The following is a 25,837-nucleotide window of genomic DNA, read 5'->3' as shown; positions in this document are numbered from 1 at the left end:
GCTCCTCATTAAATTAAAATTTTAATATAGCTGAATTTTCTGTACTTGTAATGCTTGGTTTGGGATCATTTAAAAATACAGACTATTATTTCTTCCAGCCTGGTAAATTAATAACATGCATTCTCTCATCTAACTTTGGTGTCTTTTGTATAAACAATACTACTGCTCCTAATTAACTAGCTTACCAGTCTGCTCCACTTCAGAGCATGCATTTGTTAATGTATGTGTAATATAATGTGTTTGTATTTGTATTTGTTAATGTATGTGTGGTATAATGAATGTTAATGTATGAGCACAGACCTTTACTTAGTGACTAATTAATCTATGTGTATTTTATTGGTCTATTCTCCCACATGCCTGGTGACAGGACGAGGGGGAACGGGCTAAAGTCGCGCCAGGGGAGGTTTAGGTTGGATGTTAGGAAGAACTTCTTTACTGAGAGGGTTGTGAGGCATTGGAACGGGCTGCCCAGGGAAGTGGTGGAGTCACCATCCCTGGTGGTCTTTAAAAGATGTTTAGATGTTGAACTTAGCGATATGGTTTAGTGGAGGACTTGTTAGTGTTAGCTCAGAGGTTGGACCGGGTGATCTTGAGGTCTCTTCCCACCTAGATGGTTCTGTGCTGTGCCCAGTGGAGATGCTCAGTCAGGTGCCTGATCCCTTTGCCTGCAATTTTTACCTCATCTTCCCCTCAGATATCACAAAAACTCGAAAGCAGATAAAAGATGTGGCGGTATTCCCCACGGCTTTATTCCCCACAGCTTCCCACCCTAACCCCAGCCAAAGCTCGGACCCCCCCCCCCTCAGCCGAGCTGCGGGGCAGGTGCCGCCTCTCGGAGCCGCCTCCATTGGCGTCTCCGCGCGGGCGTCGCCCCCTGCCGGGCCCGTTCCGCCATAGCGGCCCCGCTCCCGCTCCGCCATTGAGGCTGGGCGGGAAGCCGCCCGTTGCTCCCTCAGCTCGGGTCGCGGCCGCCATTTGCCGCCGCGGGGGCTCGGCCCCTGCCTTGCCGGCGGCGATGTCGGAGGCGGGCGGCAGCGGGGAGCCCTCCCCGCGGGGCTCCGAGCCGGGCTCCGGCCGCTCCTCGCTGCCCCTCGCCTCCCAAAACGGCTCCGCGGAGCAGCAGCGGCGGCGGCGGCGGCGGCTCTCCAGCAGGCTCGGCCGGCCGCCGGCCGTCGGGGAAGACGAGGAGGAAGAGGAGGAGGAGGAGGAGGGAGGAGAGAGGCCGCGGAGGGCGGAGGGCAGCGCGGACGAGCGCAGCAGGAGGATGATCCGCAACCAGTACCGGGAGCTGATCTGCAGCGTGCAGCGTGAGCGGGGGGCGAGCAGCGGGGCTGGGGGTCCCTTAACCCCCCCTCCTCAGGCCTTCTGGCAGTGCTGGGGGGGCTCCTGCCCAAACGGGAGGATGGGTTTCGGCTGCTGCCATGTGCAGGGGTTGTGTGTGTGTAACATGATTTGGTTGGGACCTTTTCCTGCTCGAGGAGGCGCTGCCGGGCGGAGGAGGATGTGGTGTGGGTTTCTGCAGCCTCGCTGTGTGTGTAGGGCTGTTTGATGAGAGAACACAGCACAGTTTGTGGATGGTGACTGTATATGTATAAAAAAAAGCAACTGTGTTATGCCCAGGCATTGAGCACGCTCTTAAAAGCACGTACATGGCTGTTGGGAATTGCACATCTCAAAGCCTTGTTAAATTGTACTCGCATCATTACACACAAGTAAGTTGTTTCGCCTGGTGATCTTCAGAAATCACCAGGCATACATTTTTCCCTTTGTTCTTCATTTATTTTTTTTTTCCTGGAAGTCCCTCATTAATGTGAGCGTGTAACAAGAGTGACACCAAGAAAGCTACAGTACCTGCTGGCTGCTTCGGCATAGGTACAGGTGTTTAGCTGGGACTAACAGGAATCGGATCCACTGGGTTTTGAGCAATGAAATGAGTTCTGGAGTGGGGAAATTGATGCACGTACCTAACACAACTTCAGTAGATGGTACAGTTCCACGTAAATTCAGCTGCCTGAATCCTATTCCATTGAAGTAAATGGAAAGTTGCCCCTTCAAACCAATCTAATGCATTAGCACTAATAAGAACAGAGACTAAAAATCTTGAAGTGAATGTTTGATTATATTCCATATCTGTTATTTATAAAGGAATACGAGCAAGACAGTTTTGAGTAAGGAGTAAGTATGTATTTCTTGGTGCTTCCATATTTAAGTGATTTAGGATTTCATTTGTGTCCTGTCTACCTAGAAAACCGTGAGGATGTGCTGAGTTCAAAAAGCAACAGACTGACAGAAGCTTTGGAAGAAGCCAATAAACTGTTCAATGGAGGTAAAACAAATTCTGTAGTTCTTGTTAGACATGATTGCTTGAGTAAATAATGTCTTAATAAACAAAATGGCAAGAAGATGAAGTTTATATCCAAGTATTTTGACATAAAAATTAATGTATAACTCGAAATAGATTTGTTAAGCTGAAGAGGAATTGTTTGAATAAGGTTATATGGGAAAACAAATCTCTCTTTTTTAATGTTTATTTGCAGTTAGAAATGCTTCTTGCTTTATGTTGACTTTCTAGGAAAACATACATAAGTAGTACCCAAAATATTAGTGTAGGTAGACTTGTTTCGCTTGGAGAGAAGCAAAAAAAACTGTCGATGAAATACACACTTGATTTTTCAAGATAACTTGTTAGTTCTCCATGCTTGCCTTTGTCAGGCTTATCCTCTACTTTTTCTTTTTTTTTTAAATGTAAATATGAGTATTCTGTAAGAAATTGCAGTACAGCCTGCACTCGAATTCATTGCAATAAGATGATTTAGAGAATATCCTGGGTATAGAGCTTTGTATGCTAAATTTCATTGTTTCTGGCAATGACTTGTTATTAATATACAGCCTTTTTCTTCTGTAACAGTTTCGTGTGCACGAGAGGCTGCGCTGGATGCTCAATTTCTTGTCATAGCATCAAATTTAGGAAAGGAGAAAGCTAACGAGTTGCGCTCAGAGATGACAACATTTGAATCACTGACATTTGCAGAAGACTTGGTAAGTTCCAGATTCAGAATTTGCCAACAGTTTTGCTAGAGGTTTACCCTTTTTGTTGTAGAATTACAAAAGGTTCTCAGGCAGTACCTGACAGTTCTGATATAATTTAAGTCTTTGCATGAGTTTCTTTGATTAACGCTGTGGATAGTTTTGTTAACTGTTTTAAATCATGGATTCAGCATTTCCAATTTGCGTAGGGGAAAATCTTACCTTGCAAATGTAGGCATCTCCTCTGCCCCTGCTACTTTATCACGGTTTTGTCCGTTCGTGCTCTTATGATAGCCTTTTATGCTTTCTTTTACCGTGTTCAGTAGTTTCACATTAGTTAACTAGTGTCTTTATCTTGTCCAATGCTATATTTGTTTTTGGATGAAGTCTTCAAGGTCCTTTGTGACTCATAGAATGGGACTTTGTGTTATTTGGACATGTAGACATGCCGTGATTGACTGCTTTAATCATGGATGGATGGAAGAATGGATTCACAACAGCATTGAAACACTCTTCAAAACATAAAAGGCTGTGCATAATCTCTGACTTTTGTTGTCATCTGTAATATAAGAAACAGGTTAAATGAGGGAGGGGAATGCATTTCTTTTGTTCTAACGAAATACTGGGAAATACAAGACTGATTTATACCTGAAAGTTTAAGATCTCTTGAAATGAGATTTAACTTCAGTCCCCATTTTCTTGCGGTCCATGCAATTCTCTTACGTGGTGTTTCTGTTTTGGCTGACTTCTGTGAAGAACTACAAGTCATTCACTTCTAAATGAAAATGTTACATTGCTAAGTACTAAGACTGGATTTTGTCATTTAGTTTATATAAAAATGTACCTAAATTTAGGGATTTAACTCCCTTTAATCAAAGGGAATTAAATATTAGACGGTGTAGCTCTTGTTTGCATGTGTCAGAAGTCTGCATGTGCTTTTGTTTTCACTTATCTTCAGGAAAGTCAAGGTTCGTTTGTTATACAGTGATATTAAATACTAATTCAGCAGGACAGACACCATAATACAGTGTTTTACCATTAAACTGTCTACTCATCTTTCTTGGAAGTGAATTTTCATTGCAGTTTTTTTTCTTTTGTAGCTAACATTCATGGGTATAAATCGTATAGAAGTAGATGGAAATGATAGCGATACTGAGAACGTTTCAGCTGGCTATTTACCTAGTAATGCCTGGCATAAGCTGGGAGAAGAAGCAGAAAAGTACTTCAGAAGAGCACCTTCTTTTCACTACATGTAAGTTTATTTAAGGAAATACTGTATACTGCAGCACAGGCTAATGGCCCTTGTTGGTGTTCATTCTAAAAACCAAATTTCTTACCTTTAATGCCCTGGTCTTGAGTAGAGTTTAATCTCTGATCACAAAGTGTCAACAAGAGCTTCTACATGGCCTCTGTTCTTCTGGTATGGTGAACTCCTTATCTTCAAAATTTGTCATGATATTTGTTTGATTCTGTTTTGGCCTGGATACAAAAATATTTGTGTATAGCAGGGGTAGCAAGGTACATCTGTTTTATCAGTTTCAAACTAAAACCAGAAAATGTAAGTGTCCCTCTTTCTTCTGAAAGCTGACTCTTCTGTCCCTTTTCCCTCCCTGTACAAGCTGCAGGCAGAAGTACAAATTGAGGAACTTTTGTTTCTCCCTCCAGACATTTACAGACCCTGATGAACGGTCTTTCTGTATCTTTTATGGTATTATGCTGAGGAGACCAGCACAACATCTCACGTCTGTGTTAATGGGTTGTCTTTTTAGAACCTTGCTTCTTGCTCTGCCTTTGCAAGGGAAGCCACCTGATTACTTGCAGGTGGCCATTTGTAGGATCGGTGTCATCTCCCTTTTTATGCTTTAGGCAATCTATTTAGTAGGACTTTTTAGCTGCTGCGACCATTAGTCATTTGGCTTATAGCCAACACTTCAATTTCAATCTCTCAGACTCAGCCTACAACAGCAGGATCTATTTTTTTTAAATTCTCAGCAGTAGAGTTGGCAGAATATTATTCAGTTGTCTATGCTTCTGCACTTCTTCCACTCCCTAATTTTAAGAAATTTGCTGGATACAATAATGTGATCAGATACTGTATGATACTTGATATTGGAATGCTACTTGAGATATTTCAAATTTATGTTTCCACTTTCAAGATGAAAGTTCCTGTGTCCATCTCTTCTTATCCAAGGTCTAAATTCTTTTTTTTTTTTTAAAATATGTGTATTCTTTTTATTCTGTTTAGGTTGGGATCTTTCAAGTCTGATCCTCCTGTACCGAGGCAACGGATTGAGAGGCAGAAAAAGGCTGCAGGAGGGCAAGAAAAACGGGCAATGCCTGCTCAGGTTTGTGAACTGTTACCTTTTATTAATGAATTGTATGGCATTACTACTTATCAAGAGGTGTAAAATGCCCTGCCATACCTGCAGAACTGTGACAAAATGCAGCAGAGAAAGATCTCGATAGTGTGTGGTAGTGCTTTCATCAGTTTTAAAAGAGGAAGATGATGATAAATGTCTCAGAAAGAAAGATAATTCCCAGCTTACTGAGAGTTTGCAACTCTGGTAGTATTTTTACAAAATTCTTTTGTTTCTGAGATTCTTCTGTGTCTCTAAGATGTCGATACATCTTGAAAGGAAAAGAAGTTGAACTGATAAATAGAAAAGGAAATGATAAATATTCTGTATCATGGCCACTTGCATAGTTGGCCATGTTCCAGATTGAAGCACCTGGAACAGTAATCATCATCAGGAGAGACCAAGACAAGTTCACATGAGTTTATTTGCTCTGACATGCATAGCATGGGGGAGGCAAGGAGTAAGTAAATTTCTAGACAAAACCAGGGCAACATGAAAACTTAGGTGCCTTTTCTGGTGGGAGAAACAAAACAAAACAAACAAAAAAAGAAAAACAGCAACAAAACCTGTCTTTCTGTATAAATAAACTTATTCGTTAAACCCTCAAGCTGTGTCCCACTAGGGCTGACTTAGCCATTCAGTTCCACAGAACTGTTTGAAAATAGAAGAGCAGACCTATAAATAAGCTCAAACCATATAAATTGTGACCTTTCAGTTTGATATTGTACAATGTGAATTTTATTCCCAAAGCACTTCATAAGTTGTCTCAAGCTTGCACTAGTGTCTGTAACTGCATGTGTGGCATAGAGAGAATTTTCTTTTACATATCGTGTTCATAAAAGGACCATTTCATATTCTTGTCTTATAACAGCAGTTATATTAAATGAAATTATGATTCTTTCTTCTAGCTAAAAAAAATGGAGGAGTCTCATCAGGAAGCTACAGAAAAAGAAGTAGAGAGGATCTTGGGATTATTACAGACTCACTTTAGAAACGATCGTAAGTATGATTCAATTTAGCTTTTATCTCGTTAATTTGAGAAAATGAGTACTCTTCATCTTCCACAGTGTTGTTAAACTACAGAAATAGAATTAGATGGAGCTACCAAGTAGAAATCTTCGTGCTGAAGGTCATGTACTGACTAGATACTCTTCATGGCACTGATCATTTGGGGTTTCATATAATCACTGAATAGTTGAGGTTGGAAGGGACCTCTGAGAGTCATCTGTTCCATCCGCTTTGCTCGTGGAGAGCCATTTGCTTAGGACCATGTCCTGGTCTTGAACATCTCCAAGGATGGATGTTCTGCAACCTCTCTGTTTGATAGCAAAGTTAAATCTGAAATCCTACCTACCCTCTTCTTAGTAGTACAAGGCTTTTCTTTTTTTAAGAAAGAAATCAAATAGTGACATACTTAGAAATTGGTGCATGTACACATGTGCACACCCCACAAACGATGGAATGAAATATTCTCTGGAAACTTTTTCTGCACGTATGCAGTTGGGAATTCAGCATTGTAGTAAAGTTATCATAAACATTTACATAGCTTTTAAAGCGATTATTGATGTTAAGTTTGTGTTCACAGATGTTGGCTCTACGTACACCACCTGTTCTTTTAACTAACCCATTTTTATATCTCCAGCTTTTACACCTATTTTCTTCTTTGATCTTGTGATTGATCCAAACTCTTTCGCACGCACTGTGGAAAACATCTTCCATGTGTCCTTCATTATAAGGGTAAGGCAAGACATGTTCTTGAAATCTCCATATAAATGCTGGAACTATATGGAAATCTTGATTTGTTGTTTTGTGTGGTATTGTGTGGTAAATATTTTTGGATTCCTGACTTGTCTTCCGCAAGCACTCTATATTTTGGTAATTAAATGAAAATGAAAATAGGCTGTTTTAACTAGATTTTTTTCTTACTATTCCAGTCAATTTGTCAACAATAATGAAATTTTTGCTATCAATGTTCTTTTAAAAAAGGATTCTAGTGTACATATATTACTATAGATTATAGAAGAGTGTTCATAGAGCACAGAAGAGTTACTGGTTTTTTTTGTTTGTTTGTTTTTAAATTAATAATTACTTGATTAAAAATGTCCTTTTGGTAGCACACGGTGACAAGAAGCTTATTATGCTGCATAATAAGGTTTAAACATTGAAAAGTCAAAGGGTATAGCTGTATGTCTGTTTTAGACTGTTTTTATAAAGTTTATTCATGAGTGAAGTTTTGGAGATTGTACTTTCATACTGTAAGATCTTGGTAATTGGCATTATAACTAACTTTCAGTTTTGTGCTTTCATTCTCATTCCTGCATCTTCATTGACTTGTTTAAAGGTTGTTTTTCAACTGAGTATCTTGGTATTTTATTTTCCCTATGAGGTTGTTTTGCGATGTATTACGCTACACTTGATTCCATAGATTTGTGTTTCAAACTGTAATTTGTCTCTAGTGAATAAAATGTGTTTTAAATTCAGGAAAATGGAAAAAAATGAAAATACATTTTGACCAAATTCAGGGGTTTAATTGAATGCAGTGATACAATTATGAAGGACTAACACAAGTATATTAAATGAATTATAATGATTTTAAAATCAAATTTTTATAATCCAGCAGTCACCACCTGTCTTATAGTAACTGCATTCTCCTTGATTAGTTCTGTAATTAAATATATTTTCCTGTTTTGTGTAACATATGTATTTATTTATGATAATAAAATATATCAGTGCATTATAGCATTTAGATTTAATATCTGAAATCTTAAATCCTACTGTTTTTTGTTTTTTTTAGGATGGCCTCGCAAGATTAAAGCTGGATGATGATAAATTGCCAGTAATAGGTAAGTCTTGAAGGGATGCAAGACATGGACTCCTGATGGCTCTTGAACAGGAGACCTTTATTGCCCTTTCTCTACTACCTGTACTCTACTACACATACTTTCCCTGTAGCCCCATGCATTGTCCACACGCCCGTATCTGTCATACCATTAGTTAGAGACCCTCAGACACGCACCTCGAGCCAGCCAGCAATTGGCCACTGCCCAAAGCTCATCTTTAACACTGTAGCCAATTTACTTTATCTCAACCTTGCTCTAGTTTTTGTTTCTACTGCTTGTTTCCTCATTATCTCTAATTCAGGGACATGTGAAACAGCGCAAAGCCACTTGCAAATTCCTTTCCCTTTCCAGCAAAGTCTAGCTTTATAAAACGAATTGCTTTTTTGAAAAAGTAGCTGTACCTCAGCTTCAGGTGTATGGTTAGCTGCAACAGCAGACATCTGGGAATAAGCAGTGAAGGTAATTGAAGGCTTGAAGAAATTTATAAGAGTAATCAAAAAGGTTGAGACTCTTTAAACATATAAATCAGCTTAACAGACTTTATCCATATTTCTATAAATCAATTCAATTAATAGAAATAAAAGGTTATTCTGTTACCTTGTAAGTAATAATTAACAGTAATATGAATGCTGCTATGCTTTGAGAAGAGAGATTTTGCATACAGGAGGTTTCCTTTCTCTAAGTTAAGAAGTGCTGCAATGTGAAAACAGCTGGAAAGGAAATGCCGTCCTGTGTTGAGGTCTGCAGCTTTTATTTTCGTGGGGTATCAATGAGGTTACAGTTTGGTGGGATTCCACACACGGCTAAGCCCTTAGGCCCTTCTGGGACTCATAAATTTAGAAACCAACTTTTTTAAATCGGTAAGACTAAAGAAACTTCCTGAGCAGCGTATAGTACAGGCTACTGGTAGAAAGAAATTTAATGGATTGTGTGTTATTGAAATGAATCTTTGTATTATTGATACTAAGCTTTGTGAAGCTTCTGTGGTCCTGAAGGAAACTGACTTAACAACTGTAACATTAAGAAAATACAATATTTTGAACAGAGCCCGTAAAAAACAATGAAGGAAGAAAGGATGATGACCATAGTAATCGAGCACGGAACCAAGTTGTCATTTCCCTGAGCCATCAAGAATGGAAGGTATGAGGTAGCACTTGATAATTTTGATTTATTTATATTTTTCCCCAAAGCGTAAGAACACATCCGAGAGCTGTGCTGATAATGTACTCAGATGAGCACAGGTGGATTTTATCACTGCATTTAATTTCAGGGATTCTAAAACAACTACAAATCTAATTGGCATTTTTAACTGCAAGAAAACTGGGAAGTGGCACAATGATTTTGTCTTCAATCCAAAAAGCCCTGTCAGTTTAAGCTCTTTTAACTTGTGCAGTGACTCACTTTTCCTGCTTTATGAGGACTGCGTAACTACAGAATGTTTCTTCCCTTATGTATGATGTGCTCCTACAGGGGGTGTTTGCTATTTTTCAATAAATCTTCCATAAAAAGTTTCTTAGTACATTTCTCCTTTGTCACTCCATGTGTAGAATAGGCTTAGTCATGTGAAGCAGTGCTTTAGTTTGAGAAACTTTGTTATTTACCAGGCAGTAGCTGCAACTGTATCGAAATAAATTAGCTCCTGCAACTTACTTACCCTTCTGTCATTTCTACCTAGGAAATCATAGAAACATTTGAAATAACAGAACCCATGATCAGCCCTCCTTCCTATAGTAATGATGATGAAATGGAGATAGATTAATTCTTCCAGTAAGTTTTTTTTTTTCTTTTTAATAAACAAAACCAAGCATATAGTGCATGCGTTCCTTGTTAATGCGTAAGAACAGCAGGGAAATATCTGTGACTATGTATGTAGAAACAGTATAAGCAGGGTAATTGTGTAACATTCTGACTGTTTCTATATTCCTGATCTCTGCTTGCCTCAGAATGTCATCTAGTCTGCTATGTGGTAATTAACTGGAAAGGTCTTTTTATTTTAGTTCTATACTTCAGTTCATTTTTGAAATTCAATATGGGTACCTGAAATGTAATGCTGTGAAGAATCATAGCCTAGTTTCTGTGTTTTTATTTTTTTTTTAACAACTCACAGCTGATCTTGTTAAGAGTAGTCTGAAGAAGGGCTTAGGGAAGCAGAAAGGGAAGGCAGTCTGCTTCCCTCCAAAATCCTTTAAACAATAGGACTGAATTACTTTATTATCTCAACTGTGTGGTGAGTAAGGTAAACCTCACTATTTTCTGTTTTTGTTTTTTTTTTCCTCGCAGGTGCCTTAAAGAAAAATATTCTAAAATGTTACCTTCAAATAAGATATAATATGTATATATTGTAATATTAAATTTATTTTTATTGGAACATTCTGGTACTTTATATAAGCTGTATTGTTTTCACATGACACAGTTATCATATCCTTTCAATTTATTATGGCTCTATTTATGGCTTTCTGTAAACTTTACTGACACTGCTAAAAGCTTTCATAAAGATGAAGTGCTGCCCCCCTTCTTTCAATCATTGTCTCTCACCAATAACAGCCTGCAAGGGGAATTCACATGGCAAACCATCTCTGCTGTGATAACCTGTTCCTGACCACCCTCTGGGTGCAGACCCTTTCCCTAACCCCCAGCCTGACCCTCCCCTGTCCCAGCTCCATGCCATCCCCTCGGGTCCTGTCGCTGTCCCCAGAGAGCAGAGCTCAGCGCCTGCCCCTCTGCTCCCTGTGAGGGAGCTGCAGGCTGCCATGTCTCTTCTTTCTCCAAGCTGAACAAACCAAGAGACCTCAGCCGATACTCATGTTTTCCCCTTTAGACCCTTCCCCATCTTTGTAGCCCTCCTTTGGACACTCTCCAATAGTTTTACATCATTTTTATACTGGGATGTCCCAAACTGTGCACAGACCTCGAGGTGAGGCCGCACCATTGCAGAGCAGAGCAGGACAATCCCTCCCTCAGCTGGCCAGTAGGGCTGTGCTTGATGCACCCCAGGATGCACAGAGCTGGCCCTTCTGGCTGTCACTGCACGTTGCTGGCTCGCGTTCAACTTGTCACTGACCAGAACCCCCAGATCCCCTCCTGTGGGGCTGCTCTCCAGCCTCTCATCCTCATCTGTACATCCAGCCAGGGCTGCCCTGTCACAGGTGCAGAATCCAGCACTTGCTCTTGTTCAGCTTCATGAGGTTGGTGATCACCCAGCTCTCTAATTTGTCAAGATCTCTCTGCAAGGCCTCTCTACCCTCAGGGGAGTCAGCAGCTCCTCCTAATTTAGCATCACCTGCAAACTTAGCATGCATTTGAATCCTGCATCCAAATCAATTATAAAAAATTTGAAGGGAACTGACCCTAAAATAGAGCCCTGGGGAACCTCACAGGTGACTGGCGGCCAGCCTGATGTAACCCTGGTTACTGTAACCCTTTGAGCTTGACCCATCAGCCACTTGTTCACCCATCGTGTCCTGTATCTGTCTAGTTGTATGCTGGACATCATGTCCAGAAAGATACTGGGAGAGACAGAATGAAAGCTTTGCTGAAATCCAAAAAGACTACATCTACTGGCTTCCCTTGGTCAACTAGGTGTGTAACCTCGTCCTAAAAGGAAATTAAAAAACAGTTTTACTCTTGTGTACCTGTGTTGGCTGTGACCAATGCCTGCGTTGTCTTTCAAGTGTTTCTCAGTAACCCCCAGAGTAATCTCCATAATTTTACCAGGTACTGAAGTGAGAGCGGCAGGCCTGTAATTGCCAGGGTCTTTCTTGAAAACTAGAATGTTTGCCAGCTTCCAGTCAACTGGACCTTTCCAGATCTCCAAGACCGTTGAAAAATATTTGAGAGGTCTCATGGTGACATCAGCCAGCTCTTTGAGTACCCTGCGATGAATCCCATGGGGCCCTCTAGACTTACATGTACCCAGCTGGAGCAGCAAGTCCTGTGCAAGTTCAGTGCCAGCTGGTAGTTTATCGTTCCTGCAGTTACGGTTCTCCAACTCAGGACTCTGGAGGTCTCGGAGCCCATCACTGATGTTGAAGACAGAGGTGAAGAAGGCATTAAATGTCTCTGTTTTATCTGTGTCTGTTTTTATGAGGTGACCATCCTCACCAAGTAATGGACCAATGGTCCTCTTTTTGTTATTAACATATTTTTAAAAGCCCTTTTTATTGACCTACATTGTACTGGCCAGCTTCAACTCTAATGGAGCTTTGGCAACACAAATATTCTACCTACAATGGTGAACAGCATCTCTGTAGTCCTACTGTGTCTGCTGACCTTGCTTCTGCTGGCCATATGCTCTATTTTTCCACCTGAGCTCTAGAAGATCCCTGCGTATCGAGCTGACCTTCTGCCCTGCCTGCTTGACTTCAACATTTTGGAATTGCCTATTCCTGTGCTCGTAAGATGTACTCCAAAATTGACCAGCACTGATGGACCCCAATGCCTTCGAATGCAGCTTCCCAGGGGCCCATCCTAACTGGCTCTGAGGAGCCTGCAGTTTGCTCGCCCTGTATCCAGGGCTGAAATTGTGATGGCAGTTCTATCACCAAAAATTTGACACCTGCCTGCTTCATGGTCATTATGGTGAAGATGGCCACATGTTTGGTTTTGTAACTTAGGTAGGATAGCTGTGTTAGGCCATAGCTTTATTTTCTTTAAAAGAAATAAAACTTTGCTCTGTCTCTAGAAAACACGCTTCTAAGCATCATCTCTGGAATTTCCAAGATTTTTTATCTTTAGGACTCCTTTTATCATTACTTAGGGATTTATATTATAGAGACTGAAGTAATGGGTACTGAGTAATGAGAACAATCTGAGCGTTTTTGGTCATCTCCAGTGAGCTGAGAGCTATGTTTGTTCAGGCTGCTCATGGCTTGTCCTGAAATTATCAAGTTATTCTGAAGGCTAGGATGAAAAAGCATCAAACAGCTCAGTGAAACGTGGCTCAAGAGTATTTTACACTGCTATAAGTGAGCAGCAGATCAGGTGTATTGATGCCTGTCCATCAGCGGGGCACTGAGGCCCTCCTCAGGACGCTCTCCAGGGCCTCGCTGTCCTTGTAGTGAGGGGCCCAAAGCTGAGCCCAGCGCAGAGCACAGGGGGCGATCACCTCCCCGGCCCTGCTGGCTGCACCATCCCTGACACGAGCAGGGTGCCGCTGGCCTTGCCGCCAGCCCCGGCCCCTTTCCCGGGGCGGCTCCGCCGGGCGGGGCGCTGCGGGGCGGGCTGTGCCGAGCCTGGCAGTGCCACCATGCCCGGCGCGGTGGTGGAGTACCGGGGCTGGAAGCAGGGCGGCCGCTGCGGTTACTGCGCCTCAGCGCAGGGCAAGGTGTCCGCCGGTGAGTCTGCCCTCACTAAAGATGGAGGGAGGCGCCGCGGAGAACATGGCGGGGCCGCTCCTCCCTGCCGGCTCCGCCCGCGCCCTGCCCGCACCCAAGATGGCGGCGGCGGCCGGTTCCGGGGGGCCCGGGGCTGCGGGCAGGGCGCTGCCCTGAGGCGGGCGGGCGGGCATGGCGGCGGGGGGCGGCGGCTCGCCCAGCATCGTCGAGTACTTCGGCGGGGAGGATGGCTACCGCTGCGGATACTGCAAGAACGAGAGCGGCAACCTCTCCCACGGTGCGGCCCAAACGGGCGGGGACCGAGGGGCTGCGGGCTCCGAGCGGGCGGCGGGGCCGGGGGCAGCCGCTGGGTAGCGGCCGCCGTTCTCCTCCTCATCCTCCTCCTCCTCCTCCTCTTCTTCCTTCTCCTTTTCGTCCCCTCAGCCCTTCCCGGCCCCTCGGTTATGGCCTGCGGTGTGGGGCAGCACCCCGAGCCCGGCCCCGGAGCTCCTGGTGTCGGGGTGTCTGAGCGCTGTGTGGAGAGCTGAAGAGGGCTACTGGCGTGCTAGGAAAGCTTAAATTTTCTGTGTAAAGGTCAAATGAGCAGCGTGGAGGAAAAATGAGGAGGGTGTTACTATCCAGTGAACAGCGGTACCTCGAAATTTGTGGCTTGCTGTTGGGATAAGAGAGGGGAAGAGCGTGGTTGTGGGGGGCTTGCTTCTTTCATCCTGCCTTTTGGGGAAGGAATCTCTCCCACCGATAACACAGGTTACATGAGATACACCTGCATGGCATCGGGCTGTTTGGGAGGATGATGCTTGCCCTCCGCCCTCTCCGTTACCAACCTGTTGTGTTGGGTGGGAGATCAGTCACTGAAACCCCACGCATGCTGTTCTCTACTGGGACAAGCATGGAGGAGCGGTGGTTTTATTCAACCTAGGAAGCAAGTGTGCATGAACTCTGTAGCTTCAAACTTTTGCATGATGATAAAAATGTGCTAGTTTAGCATCTTTTCCTTGTGCACCTTCATTTGAGTGCCAAACATGTTCAATGATGCTCCTTCCTCCTCCAGTGGAAGGCAGCCGCATGTAACAGTTACAAGTGGTCTACGTTTTTTGGGTGTCAGATTTGAGCCTGCTTGTTCGAGCTAGCTTGTATTTTAAGGCCAAAACCTCATGTTTCCAAAGTGACTTCTTCAGAGAGAGCAGCAGCTCATCCCCATGGCGATGCTCAATGAGTTTAACGCCATGGTCAGACAAGTTTTTTTTGGGGGAAGCCAAAGGGGAAGTGAAGCCTGCACTTTTCCTTAATTTGCTGGTCCAGAGGTGGCAGCTCCCCGAGGTCTGAGCTCAGCAATCACCTGCAAAGTGCTCCCTGAGGGGTCCCTGGAAAGGCGCTGGGTGAACCTCAGCAGCTCCCCGAACAGCTTTTCTCCCCCAGCGTCTCTCACTTGGTTTAACAAAGTTAAGGAGTGCTTCTAAGTCATTTGGTTGGTGTATCGTAGGGAAAGGTAACAGGTGGATACATAAACTTTTCACTTTCACTTTTAGAATGATGTATTTAGTTCAAAGTTTAGTTTATGTCGTTACAGCTTTTTTTTTTTTTTTAATGTGGAACGTGGTGTTGAAATAAGTAATTGATGAGATTTATCAATATGCCAAGTCCTTGAGAGACATCTCTTCAAAAGTCAATATTAGCTGATTAATTTTACAGTGATTTCTGTAGAGCTTGTTATATTTTAATGTGTTAAAGCATAACGATGGTTAGTTAAGTGTATTAATGTTCATTTCAGGTATGTGGGCACATTCGATGACAGTTCAAGACTACCAGGATCTCATAGATAGAGGATGGCGAAGGTAAATTTAAAAATAAAATAACGTTATGCCTTTGTAGATCAAACTTTGTTTTGATTCAATTTAGAATCCAGATTTAAACGTTAGGTTTCTGAAAGCAGTTAACTAGCTTCCATAAAAGGTAGGAATAGAAATATTTGTCCTATGCTCTGTGACTTTTAAAGCATGACACTGTTGAACAGGGGAAAGAGGATTCTCCTTTTCTGAGCTAATATAAATATGGTGATAATAAATTAGTCAAGATCACGTGGGAATTACAACTTTAATTATTAAACGGTAAATATGTCTTTACAGCACACTGTATTTAAGGGCAATATTCTTTTAAAATATTCTTTAATTAAGCAAATACTGAGTGTTATGCTCCTTTTTTTCCAGTAGTGTATGCTGGTTTAGATTACTTCTATTCTTGGTGTTGCACTTTAAAAATGTGTGTTAAAGTCAGTCCGTCAACTTTGCATCTTACGCCCTTAAAACAGGTGGGGGGTGTGGGGGGAATTTCTGGAAGTTCAACATCTTGAAAAGCTTGAATGTTGAGCATTTAAGTGCCCCTCAATATCGGTTATTTTCAGAAAGTTGTAAATAAACTAAAACAAATTTCTGTCAGTATCCTATTCCTTACTGCACAGAAAAACAAGTGTCTGCTTTAATAAGTTCAATTTGGTGGCTTCAGGAGTGTTTTAAAACATATCTGAATGTTCTCTCAAACACTGCATAAGAAAATGATAGCCAAGCAGATAAACAGATCGAGAGCTGCCAACTGAAAGCAGTGCTAGGATCAAGGGCGTCTCTTGGCCACAATCAACAGGCCTGAGGATTGGTCACCAGGTGCAAATTTGATAAAAGACCTTTTTCTTTGTCTTCTGTTGTAACGCTAGGATTCCTGGAAACTTTAGTGCCGAATATATTTGGGATCTTCTATTTCAAACTCCTTTCTGATGGGAATCTGATCGGTTTTGAAAATTCATGTTTGCAGGGGAGTGTTTTTTTTTTTTTCCCCTCTCCTATTCTAATGGAGTATTTTGACCACAGGAAATATTACTTCTCTTCTTCCTAATACCTGTCTTTAGGGATATGTGGACTGGTATTTTATTATCAGTATTGGAGCTTATGCTGGAGTTCTAACGTGGAGCAGAAATAAAAGAAGGTAACATGTGCGAGGGTAGTTCATCACATTCTTCCCAGTTAGATTTTTGGCAAGGAGTCTGGACTTTCAGGCAGGAATGTGCTGGAGAATCCAAGGTATCATTCTGATACATAAAGAACACAGCAGATACAACATGCTTTTCTTAGTTATAGTCTATGATTAAATTTGTTAATTAATAATCATTTATTTTAGACAGTATTTAGTATAACGGCAAAACTAAAAAACTTGCTTCTTGGCTTTTGATACTCTTTCTGTAAGAATTTTTTATTATTTAAAGAAAATTTCTGGTTTTCCATTAATTTTGTAGTATAAACAAGAAATCAATGCATATTTATTATTTTTTTTAGAAGTGGAAAATACGTCTACAAACCTATCATGAATCAGACGTGTTGTCCTCAGTACACAATAAGGTAAGAGAGCTGGGATGTAGTTCTGCAGTTGATGTGATTGTTTACAATGTGTCCAGCCATTTGTGTTACTGCTTTAAATACATAAAAGCAGATTAACTTTTGAAGTCTTAATGATACTAAGTATATTCTGTTGGGTTCGTGCACAGGCAGGTCAGTGGCTCTGTGATGTTGTCAGTGGCTCTGTAGCACTCCCCTGTCAGCAGTCTGCTCAGTGCATGCCCTTTGTGTCTGGATTGCAGTCCAGGTCAGGAGTCCCCCGACTGCTCTCTTGTTTGATGGTTGAGGTGCACCACTGTGTCTGTATCCCCAAAACACTGCCACAGTAGCCCAAATAAGAGAGGTGATCAGTTGAATAGGTATGAATAATTCTAGAGAGGCTTTTCTGCCGTTAGTAGTTAGAATCAATGCTGTGTATATAAGATGGATAAGTGAAAAATTGTAGTGTGCTAGCCTCCTAGGAAAGTTTATTTCCTGCAGTGCTTCAGGGCACCTTAGCATATTTTAGTGATTATGGTATCTGTGTATATTGCTATAAAATATTATGGAGTACAAGACAACATAACTTTTACTAACTCAAGAGTGTTGATAAAATAATTGATCACTTAATATATGGAAATTTAAGAATTAGGAAATATACACGTATTGTAACTTCTTTTCTTTGAAATAATCTTTCTCAAAATAAGTAGTCATAACTTTTTTGTTTGTTTGTTTTAAGATGCCAGGCGTTGCGTTTTCAGACTTCCAAATCTCACAAGAAAGTTCTGAAGAAAATGTTGAAATTTATTTCTAAAGGGGATGTTTCGAAAGTGGTGAGTGAAGGTAAGAAATTCTTAGTGTTTGAAAAGCAAGACTGATGTTTGAAATGAGGATCAAGACGGATTGATTGAACGGCTAATACACTGGTGTTTTTTTTTCATGCAGCCCTCTTTATAGAGGGCTGGCTAAGTTGTGCTTTTGCAGCATTTCGAATCAAGGGCACTATGCTGCCCGGAGAACAAATTGTGGCAGATGACTTGCTTTGCCACAATTTCATGGAGTCACAGAATGGTTTGGGTTGGAAGGGACTTAAAAGACCATCTCCTTCCAACCCCATGCCATGGCAGGGACACCTCCCACCAGCCCAGGCTGCCCAAAGCCCCATCCAGCCTGGCCTTGGGCACCTCCAGGGATGGGGCAGCCACAGCTTCTCTGGGCAGCCTGTGCTAGTGCCTTGCTGCCCTCATTGAATTTGCTCCTTGTTGAAGGATGTTTACTTACTTTTTGCTTAGAAAGGCTTCTTTTTTTAAAAAAAAAAAAAAAAAACTGAGCACATTCTCACATTCTTTGTGGCTGGTATGATCAGATTGTCACTTCTATGACCGAGGTAAAAACAGTCTGGAGATTACTAAAGAAGGACAGTAGGTGGCAGAGAACAGGAAGAGCAAACAGGGAAGTAGAGTTTCTGGAGTTTCTGGCAGGTGACTGAAAAGTCCCATTCTGTTTATCGAACACCAAACCCTGCTGTTCTCTGGTAGAGATCCTGTTGTATTCGTTCTGAAATGCTATAATTTCCCACTTGTAGATGTGCAGTGCGAGATTAGTGAAGGCTGCCCCATTTCAATGTAGAAAATAAATCTACGCTCATTTCTGAGTTGGTGCTAGCAATATAGGGTCATAAAGGAAGATTTCTGTTTTCAGACTATTCCAAACTTTATGTGTTGGAAAACAGTTGTAAAATTGGAAAGAGTTAATATTGACTTTAATTGTGCAAAGTCTGAGCTGCAGTTACAGCGAGAGAAATTAACTCATGCAGTCTTTACTTATTTACAGAAGAGCCTATGGATTCCCATATAGAGGATGTAGTCCCGAGCGATTTTGCATACAAAAGCGAGTCTCAGGTCAGCCAGACTGAACTGACTCCCTTGAAGGAGGATCACACAGAGGGAGTGGAGAATGAAGATAAGGACAAAGCTGAAACAAAGGAAGAAGTGAATGTGAAGAAGGTGGAGTCGGGTTCTCTTCAGATACCTGTCGATAAAGATGCAGCAGGCCCTGGAGAACCGTCACATTCGTCTAAAACTGTTCATGCACCGCCCAAGCCAGGTAGTTACACTTCTGGTAGCAATCAGAATATATTTTCATTATTGGCATGTTGTTGAAGTCTCTCTTTTTTTATATCGCCTGAAACAATTCACTAATTGTTTTTTTATTTTTTGCTGATTTGTGGGATTATAGTGCATAAATTGATAGGTGCTGCGTGTTACTTGTTTTCCTAGTTTTTCCTGGAAATTGCATAGATTTTCATTATACTAGATCTAGTAAGATCATCATAAGATCTAAAAAGAATACCTTAATTATTGTTTTAACATTTCTTCATATCCGTAGGTTGTCTTGTTACACAAATTGTGCAGTAAACACCCTGTGAATACACTCCTGTAATAATTTCAGACACTATTATGTTTTCTTATACTGTTTGCCACAGACCTAAGTGGCACTGGAAGTAAATTCAGTATATTAACGTGTTTTTATTTCTTAGGCTTAAAGGAAATTTATTTAGAAGAAAACTATTCAAACATATATAGAGAGGGATACTTCTCTATAAGCAATGGCATTTTCTAGTTGAGGTTTTTCATCTATTTGGGAGCTTGCCTTGTCTTATGTTTTGGCAAACTTTATCTTAGAAAAGCAGTGTCCCAGTGGATGTGAAATTATGAAAAACTGCATTAATTTCTATCTTATCCTTGCTGTGAACTTAGTATTACATTTCTGTAAGGAAGTACAGTAACTGTGCACTGAGTAAGGGAACCTTGATCATTTTACTTTTTGAAGCATTTCTACACTGCTAAAGCTCTCATGCTAAAAATTGAATGTAAATGCATGTTCGTTTCTAGAGTTTTGTGTGAAACTGTAGGGAAATATTAATGACATTTTAAACGTAATTCCAATATAGTAATTATAATAGCATGGTCACTTTTTTTCCCCCAAGGTGGATGTTATTTCTTAGCAAGCTTTTGCATCGTAATTATAAAGATTTCTGAAATACTGCGTTTGGACGGAGTTCAGACACAAAATCTTTACCCTAAAAAAGGACAAGCTCATTGTCTGCCTGTAACTTTTTCTGTTTCTGCACCCCTTGCTGTGGCACGAGAGCCTGGAATCTCCATCTGATGGCAGTGGTGTTAAGCTTTTTGCACAGCTTGTTGTGACAGGGTAGGCCGTGTGTCACAGCTGGTGGGTAATCCTCTTTGTGCTGCCATCGGAGCTGCTGCACGTGCGGAGGAGTCCTTGAGGGTCTCTGGGGAAGAAAAGGCTGGGAAGTACTGCTAATGGGACGCTCGTGCAGAGTGCTGCGGGTTGCCTCTCTTACAGCTTCTCGTGTACCCTGTTCTTGTAGAATGTGGTAAGGGGTTGATGGATTGCAGCCAGAATAATTCATGCTCGTTAAAATAACGTGAATTTGCTTCAGGTGCATCCAATTGCATCATGTTTTCACCAGCTTAACAAGCAATTCTGCATCTAAACAAAAAGGAAAGTTTTTTCCAGAAATGCTGTCAGAAACCCAATGGTGCTGAATAGCATTGGTACTGTTGCAAGTTCTTGGGAAATGTGTCCAGAATTTTCAAGATTGCGTTTTACTTTTCAACTTTATAAAATGCAGTCAAACTTTTATAGCCCTGCTGTGCAAATTTTCACAACCCTCTTGTTTTTTAAGTAATTAATGAAAAGCTTTACTTTATGTAAACTTCCACCTACATGGAAACTGACAGCAGATGGCAGTCTTGGGTAAAGATTATTGGTTTGAAAATGGCGAAGTGCTGTCTTTAGTTATGTTAAGAATAACCTTGGGTAAAACTCCAAACACTGCAAATGCAGATAAAGGAAGTTTGAAATGTTGTTTGTCCTGTGTTTCAGAAAAAGGGGGTTTACTTTTACGGCAGAGAGATAATCATTAATATGCTTCTCTCTGCAGGGTTTAAATTAAATATAAAGGGAATAAGAAATGCATCAGAAAGCTCATTTGATATTGGCTTTTTTTTCTTTTTTTTTAGGGTAGGTGGTGTCACAGGTCAAATTTAGTTTAAAATTTTCCAGATAGAAAGATGTTTAGCTTTCTTTTTGGAAAATGTAGACTTATTCCGTAACAAGATTGTTTAATTGCATTTTTATTCCTTTATAAACAAAACAGGTCATTGTCCTATAGGAATAATGGGCTGTTTCTGCACAGTTTCAGATAGAAAGGAAGGTTTGCTTATGTCTGCACGCGCGTTCATTGTTTTAAGAAGTTTTTCTAGCTAACTTACAGCTTATAGAAGATACGAGACATGAAACAGAGCCCAAGGCAGATGAAGTGCTGTAACATTCTTCAAATTTATCATGGGTATTTTAAATAAACTCTTCCACTGACTTTTGTTTGCCCATGGTCAGATCCCATAATGTCTGTAATTTCCTCGGAATATTTGTCCTTTTCTGGTAAATGCTTTAGTACAATGAGACAAATACTCAAGAAGCATGACCGAGGTAAGGACACTTGATGTAAAATTGGCTGGTTCAGCTGCAGGACGTCTGGAGAGCACAGAAGCAGCGTTAGCTCCCTTTCGGAGTCTCTGAGATGCCCTCAACACTTCAGCTTTTGTGGAGCCCGTGTGGAACAACCAGGCTGGGGTTTTTCTGGGAGAGCCATAAAGAGCTTCCCCAGGAGTGTGCTTACAAACTGGTTCAAGAGCCATTTTCAGAAGTTTTCCATGGTTAATGTAGAGAACGTCCTCGATTGAGCAACCACCAATATTGATAAAATTGTATCCTGCAGGTCAGGGAAAGGGCATATGAGTAGGTGTATTGTTTGTTTTATTGCACATTTCTCAGACTTCAGATTTTTTCCAGTTCATTATTTTTCTTCCTGTTTTGGGATGCATCTCCAAAAGAGGACCGTGGTGTTTCAGTGTGGTTGAGGCAGCGTTACTGTGCAAGTCTCGTCTATCCTGTAAGTTCTGAGCAGAGGATGCTGCAGTTTGGGTAACTGTGGCTACATATCCTGAGATCAGAATAACCTTCCCCAAGTCCTAGGGACTTTACAGGTCACTGCATCTTGATCCACTGACCTGTGGGCTTTATGCAGCCAAAGTCAGCATACTTTATGCTAAGAAGCAATAGCAGGACACTAAGAAATAATTTTCAGTGGCTTAGCATTCATCAGGTTGCAAGTAAAATCTGCTTCCCTTACTCCAGTTGCCATTACTGTAAGCTTGTTCTCATAAAACTGTTATATCTGGTTTCTATATATTTTTCTCTAACTCATGGGGAAAAAACATCTGACAAAACGTCTTTCACCATCCTGACTGTAAAATGAGCTGGGGAAAAAAAAAGTGATAAACTAGTGGTTTTCCCTTAGATAAAATACCATTTTTTCAGTGTAATAACATGAACATAGTCACCAGTACAAAGTTTCCTGACGAATACCTGGTGTGGGTTAAGCCATCACAATCTGTATGGTAGGTGCATTAAAAAGAATAGTTTACTGATGCTTGAAGATTGATGCCAATATGTTTTGACAGCTTCTGTGTTGTATCAGTGAAGGTGGATGCAGGCAGTGGCTCCGAAGGCTGCAATTCCTTGCTGGTGAAGTGAACCTAAACACATCAGTGAGCTTTTAAGATAGCAGTGCTCTCACCATTTCCAGTTAGCAGAGGCATGCTGCTGTTCACCCTTGTCCACGGGGAAGGTTTGAAGTGGGTAGAGGAGAAGAAAGATGTCGCTGTTGGCTAGTAAATTACTGGTAAGAAGCAGGAGGAGAAGGAAAGAGAGCTCTAACCACGGTTTCATAGGGGTTATGGAAAAAATAATTTCCAGGCCTCTTAGAGAGTAAAGTGGGATAAGCCACAGTTAAGTCTGGGTTTGGATTATCCTTTATCTCCTATAAATATTAGCAGAGTTGGAAATGCGTCGTCTTAATGCTTCAGATGAAAGCACCTCACCAGTCAGGGTACATTCCCATCTGAAAAGGTCAGTCAGTCTTTCAAAAGTTGCCAGTGTGTCGTTTCCCAAATATATGGGTTTGGGGAGAAAGCTTATGGCATAAGAAGACTACTTCAGCACTTTGTCATAATATTTGTTACAGTTTTTGTTCTGTGCAAGATGTATGATTCTGTATTTCCTTCTGTGGGAGTAGTCTTCCATTATTCCTCTCCTTTTGAAATCTTTAATATTATGGCTCTTTTTTTGGCCTCCAGCTCTACTACTACTGGATGTAAAAAATAACATAAAATACAGAATTAGAGTTACTTTTGATTACATTAACTGGCTGATAATATAAAAATAAGTTTTCCCTCTTTATGGAACTTTCTATATTGGCTGCTATTCTGAGAGAGCTACGTGCTGAAATTTCATTAATTCTTTCATTGCTGTTTTGAGCAGTGCAGCAGGTTCATACAGCTCTTACCCAGCTTCTGGAGTGAAGCATGATATTCAGTTACTTGCCTGTGCTACTTGGAATAGCTGATAATGGTGTACGAAGTTAAAGAAAAGGTGAAAGATGGAGCTACGAGCAATAGGAAGATATTTCTTGTTTCTGCAAGTGTTTAGAAATCTGGATTTATGAATTTACAGCCAGTATCAATTAAATACTAATATAGGGGGAAATTGCTACCTGTAAATAGATGATTTGTTTGGTGACTATCCTTTCAGTGCATCTTGTGGGTGGATTGGAGACCAGGCATCTTTTCCACATTGAAATAAGTTCAATATTTGTATAGTTCTCCTAGTCTCATATCTTGACTTTTCAATCTTATGTTGCTACCCTAAGTATAAAATAATTCCGGACCCTTTATTAAGGAATTTGGGTCAACCTCCTTTTTCATTTGTGTGCCTTTGGCTTTATATTCCTTTAAAGTTAAGTTCTGGTAGTACCAGTTACTATTGTGCATGGTGATCCTTTTGTTTTCTAGGTGTGACTTCTCTTTTAAGTAAATAGCATTTCACTAATAAAACATTATGAATGGTTAAAGATACTGGAGTAGAGTTAAACTGATAGAAGTGAATCTACTAGTAAAAACATACCTGAATATTATTTTTTTATAAAATTTATTATTTTATTTATATAAAATTACATGGCCTTTTGATCCTTTTGCAGGTTTCCTTGAGGTTTTGTGGTTGTGGGTTTGTTTTTGTTTTTTCCTTTAATTATTTGAAGCTGATCCTGTAGCTGTTTGGATATAACATATCATAATACCAGGCATGAAACAGAAGCTTTGGTTTGCTTTTGAGAGAAGGATCTGGCATAATGGTTTAAGGACAAGCTTAGGGGGAAGTCTTTTCATATTACTTTTAAAATATATGCTTGACTCTGGCTTAGACAGCTCGAGAGGAAAAGCTCATTGCAACTTACTTTGGCGTTGGGTGTTGCCAGTAGCTGTGAATGACCATGTGATGTTCAGACCATGGTCTGCAGTTATTGGTAATTTTAACCATTTATTTTCAGTCGTCATATGAGGGCCACTTGTTTGTTGCAAAATGTGGTGTTTAATTCTTTGCTTGTGTCTTTGAAGGCAAAGGGGCTGATCTGAGCAAGCCGCCGTGTCGAAAAGCGAAGGACATACGGAAAGAAAGAAAACTGCAGAAACTCCTTCAGAACCAGATGGGCACACCTGAAGGCTCTCCACTTCAGGCAGGACAGCAAGCTCTCCTCGCACAAAACTCTAAGACTCCAACAAACCAACCCAAATCTATTGAAGACTTCATTTTTGTCTCTTTGCCTGATGATGCACCACACAAATTAGAGGTAATGGCTCATTCACTGCTGTTGAAGGCAAATTAAAGAGAAGTCTTGTTAAGGAGTTTTTTAAACTCTGCAAATGCTTAGGTGCTTAGTGTCTGTGACTTTGGTAACTGGCTATAGATTAAATCTTAAAATTATGTGGTACATCGTGATATATTTGGTACAGCTGAGTTCTGTGTGACCACAAGGGGGTGTTCTTGCACTTGTAGTCAGTTGTAGAAGAGACCAGTACAGTTTACAAAATACTTGTAAATTGATTTCATACTGAGTGACTTGAAAATGAATGACTGTGAATTAACTGGGTGCTGGATCATTAGAGAGATTCAATATTTAGTTTTGTGGTAATAGTTAAACTATTTTCTCTATTAAAGTTTGACAAGAAAGCAGTAACTGTTCATAAAACTAAGCAGATAAGAAAGCTCTTCTTTATAAATGTCAGTGGTACTCGTTGATGTCTTTGGAAGCTATTAAAGTAATGGTAGAAAATTTGCATAATAACCTGGTTGCAATCAAATCTTTGTAATATAGAGACAGTCGCTTTTTGACTTCCTAATGTGTGTTAATCATAAACACAATATTTTTCTTCTGGAAGCTGAAAAGCTTTCAGAATCTAAGAAAATTCCTGTAGCTGCTGATTATCAATGATGGTATTAAAAATTAAATTTTAAATATCTTTTTGTTACTCACTTGAAGTGATGACAACCTAGAAGATGCACCTTAAATAACTGATAAGAAGCCATTAAATTGATCTATTTTGCTAACACTTCCAAATTTTTGATGAGCCATACAACAGAAGTGTACTAGCCTTTTCTGAACATTTTCATTTAGAAGATGTGGGGAAAATTAAAAGAAGAATGGTTCTAGCAGTGCTTCCTTTTGTTCTTTACTATGTCTGTCAAGTGTTTTTTTCTAGAAGCAATAGTTATTTGTGAAAACAGAACCATACTGAAAATTATGTGGGTTTTGAAATGAACGTGCCCTTAAGACACGTAACTTCCTATTAAAATTGACTCATAATTGAGTACGGGAACATTGTTTCCTCTTCCTCTTTAAATTTGAAAAATACCTGGACATCCCTTTGGGATTATTGCAATGCAAACGTGGTCTTATCCAAAGAGCACAGATGAGTCTCCCAAATATGTGG

General features: G+C 40.7%; 2 protein-coding genes across 8 annotated transcripts in view; both read left to right on the top strand.

Annotated features, from left to right (window-relative positions):
- Positions 1 to 924: 924 nt before the first annotated feature.
- NSMCE4A (NSE4 homolog A, SMC5-SMC6 complex component) lies at positions 925 to 12,439 on the top strand. 2 transcript variants are annotated; one of them, XM_084525748.1, is made up of 11 exons: positions 925 to 1,307; positions 2,246 to 2,326; positions 2,909 to 3,039; positions 4,128 to 4,279; positions 5,273 to 5,372; positions 6,293 to 6,383; positions 7,027 to 7,121; positions 8,179 to 8,227; positions 9,270 to 9,364; positions 9,900 to 9,991; positions 11,939 to 12,439. In XM_084525748.1, exons 1-10 carry the CDS (start codon positions 1,016 to 1,018, stop codon positions 9,981 to 9,983), a joined length of 1,170 nt encoding a protein of 389 aa, XP_084381874.1. In that variant the 5' UTR covers positions 925 to 1,015; the 3' UTR covers positions 9,984 to 9,991; positions 11,939 to 12,439. The 2 variants fall into 2 exon arrangements, with proteins under 2 accessions (XP_084381874.1, XP_084381873.1); XM_084525747.1 differs by lacking the exon at positions 11,939 to 12,439 and adding an exon at positions 10,505 to 10,735.
- An 833-nt stretch (positions 12,440 to 13,272) lies between these two features.
- ATE1 (arginyltransferase 1) overlaps positions 13,273 to 25,837 on the top strand; it is an 84,879-nt gene continuing 72,314 nt past the window's right edge. For 3 of the 6 annotated variants that reach the window (XM_084525742.1, XM_084525741.1, XM_084525745.1), the window contains exons 1-6: positions 13,678 to 13,834; positions 15,329 to 15,392; positions 16,881 to 16,943; positions 17,659 to 17,762; positions 18,753 to 19,025; positions 24,464 to 24,696. In XM_084525742.1, coding sequence (XP_084381868.1) covers positions 13,729 to 13,834; positions 15,329 to 15,392; positions 16,881 to 16,943; positions 17,659 to 17,762; positions 18,753 to 19,025; positions 24,464 to 24,696 — 843 coding nt within the window. In that variant the 5' untranslated portion in view covers positions 13,678 to 13,728. Of the gene's footprint in view, positions 13,558 to 13,677; positions 13,835 to 13,987; positions 14,188 to 15,328; positions 15,393 to 16,880; positions 16,944 to 17,658; positions 17,763 to 18,752; positions 19,026 to 24,463; positions 24,697 to 25,837 lie in introns of those variants that run through there. The other 3 variants (XM_084525746.1, XM_084525743.1, XM_084525744.1) reach the window with 3 other exon arrangements.

The sequence above is a fragment of the Aythya ferina genome, assembly GCF_964211825.1.
Source record: "Aythya ferina genome assembly, chromosome: 7".
NCBI classification, from domain to species: domain Eukaryota; kingdom Metazoa; phylum Chordata; class Aves; order Anseriformes; family Anatidae; genus Aythya; species Aythya ferina.
The sequence above is the reverse complement of the archived record's forward strand: the minus strand, read 5'-3'. Positions and strand labels throughout refer to the sequence as shown.

What these genes read in the sequence shown, in the direction of transcription:
- NSMCE4A (XM_084525748.1), top strand. Translation starts at nt 1,016, where the DNA reads ATGTCGGAGGCGGGCGGCAGCGGGGAGCCCTCCCCGCGGGGCTCCGAG. An exon ending in TGACATTTGCAGAAGACTTG is followed by an intron (nt 3,040 to 4,127) that starts GTAAGTTCCAGA and finishes TTTCTTTTGTAG; the next exon opens with CTAACATTCATGGGTATAAA. An exon ending in ATGTGTCCTTCATTATAAGG is followed by an intron (nt 7,122 to 8,178) that starts GTAAGGCAAGAC and finishes TGTTTTTTTTAG; the next exon opens with GATGGCCTCGCAAGATTAAA.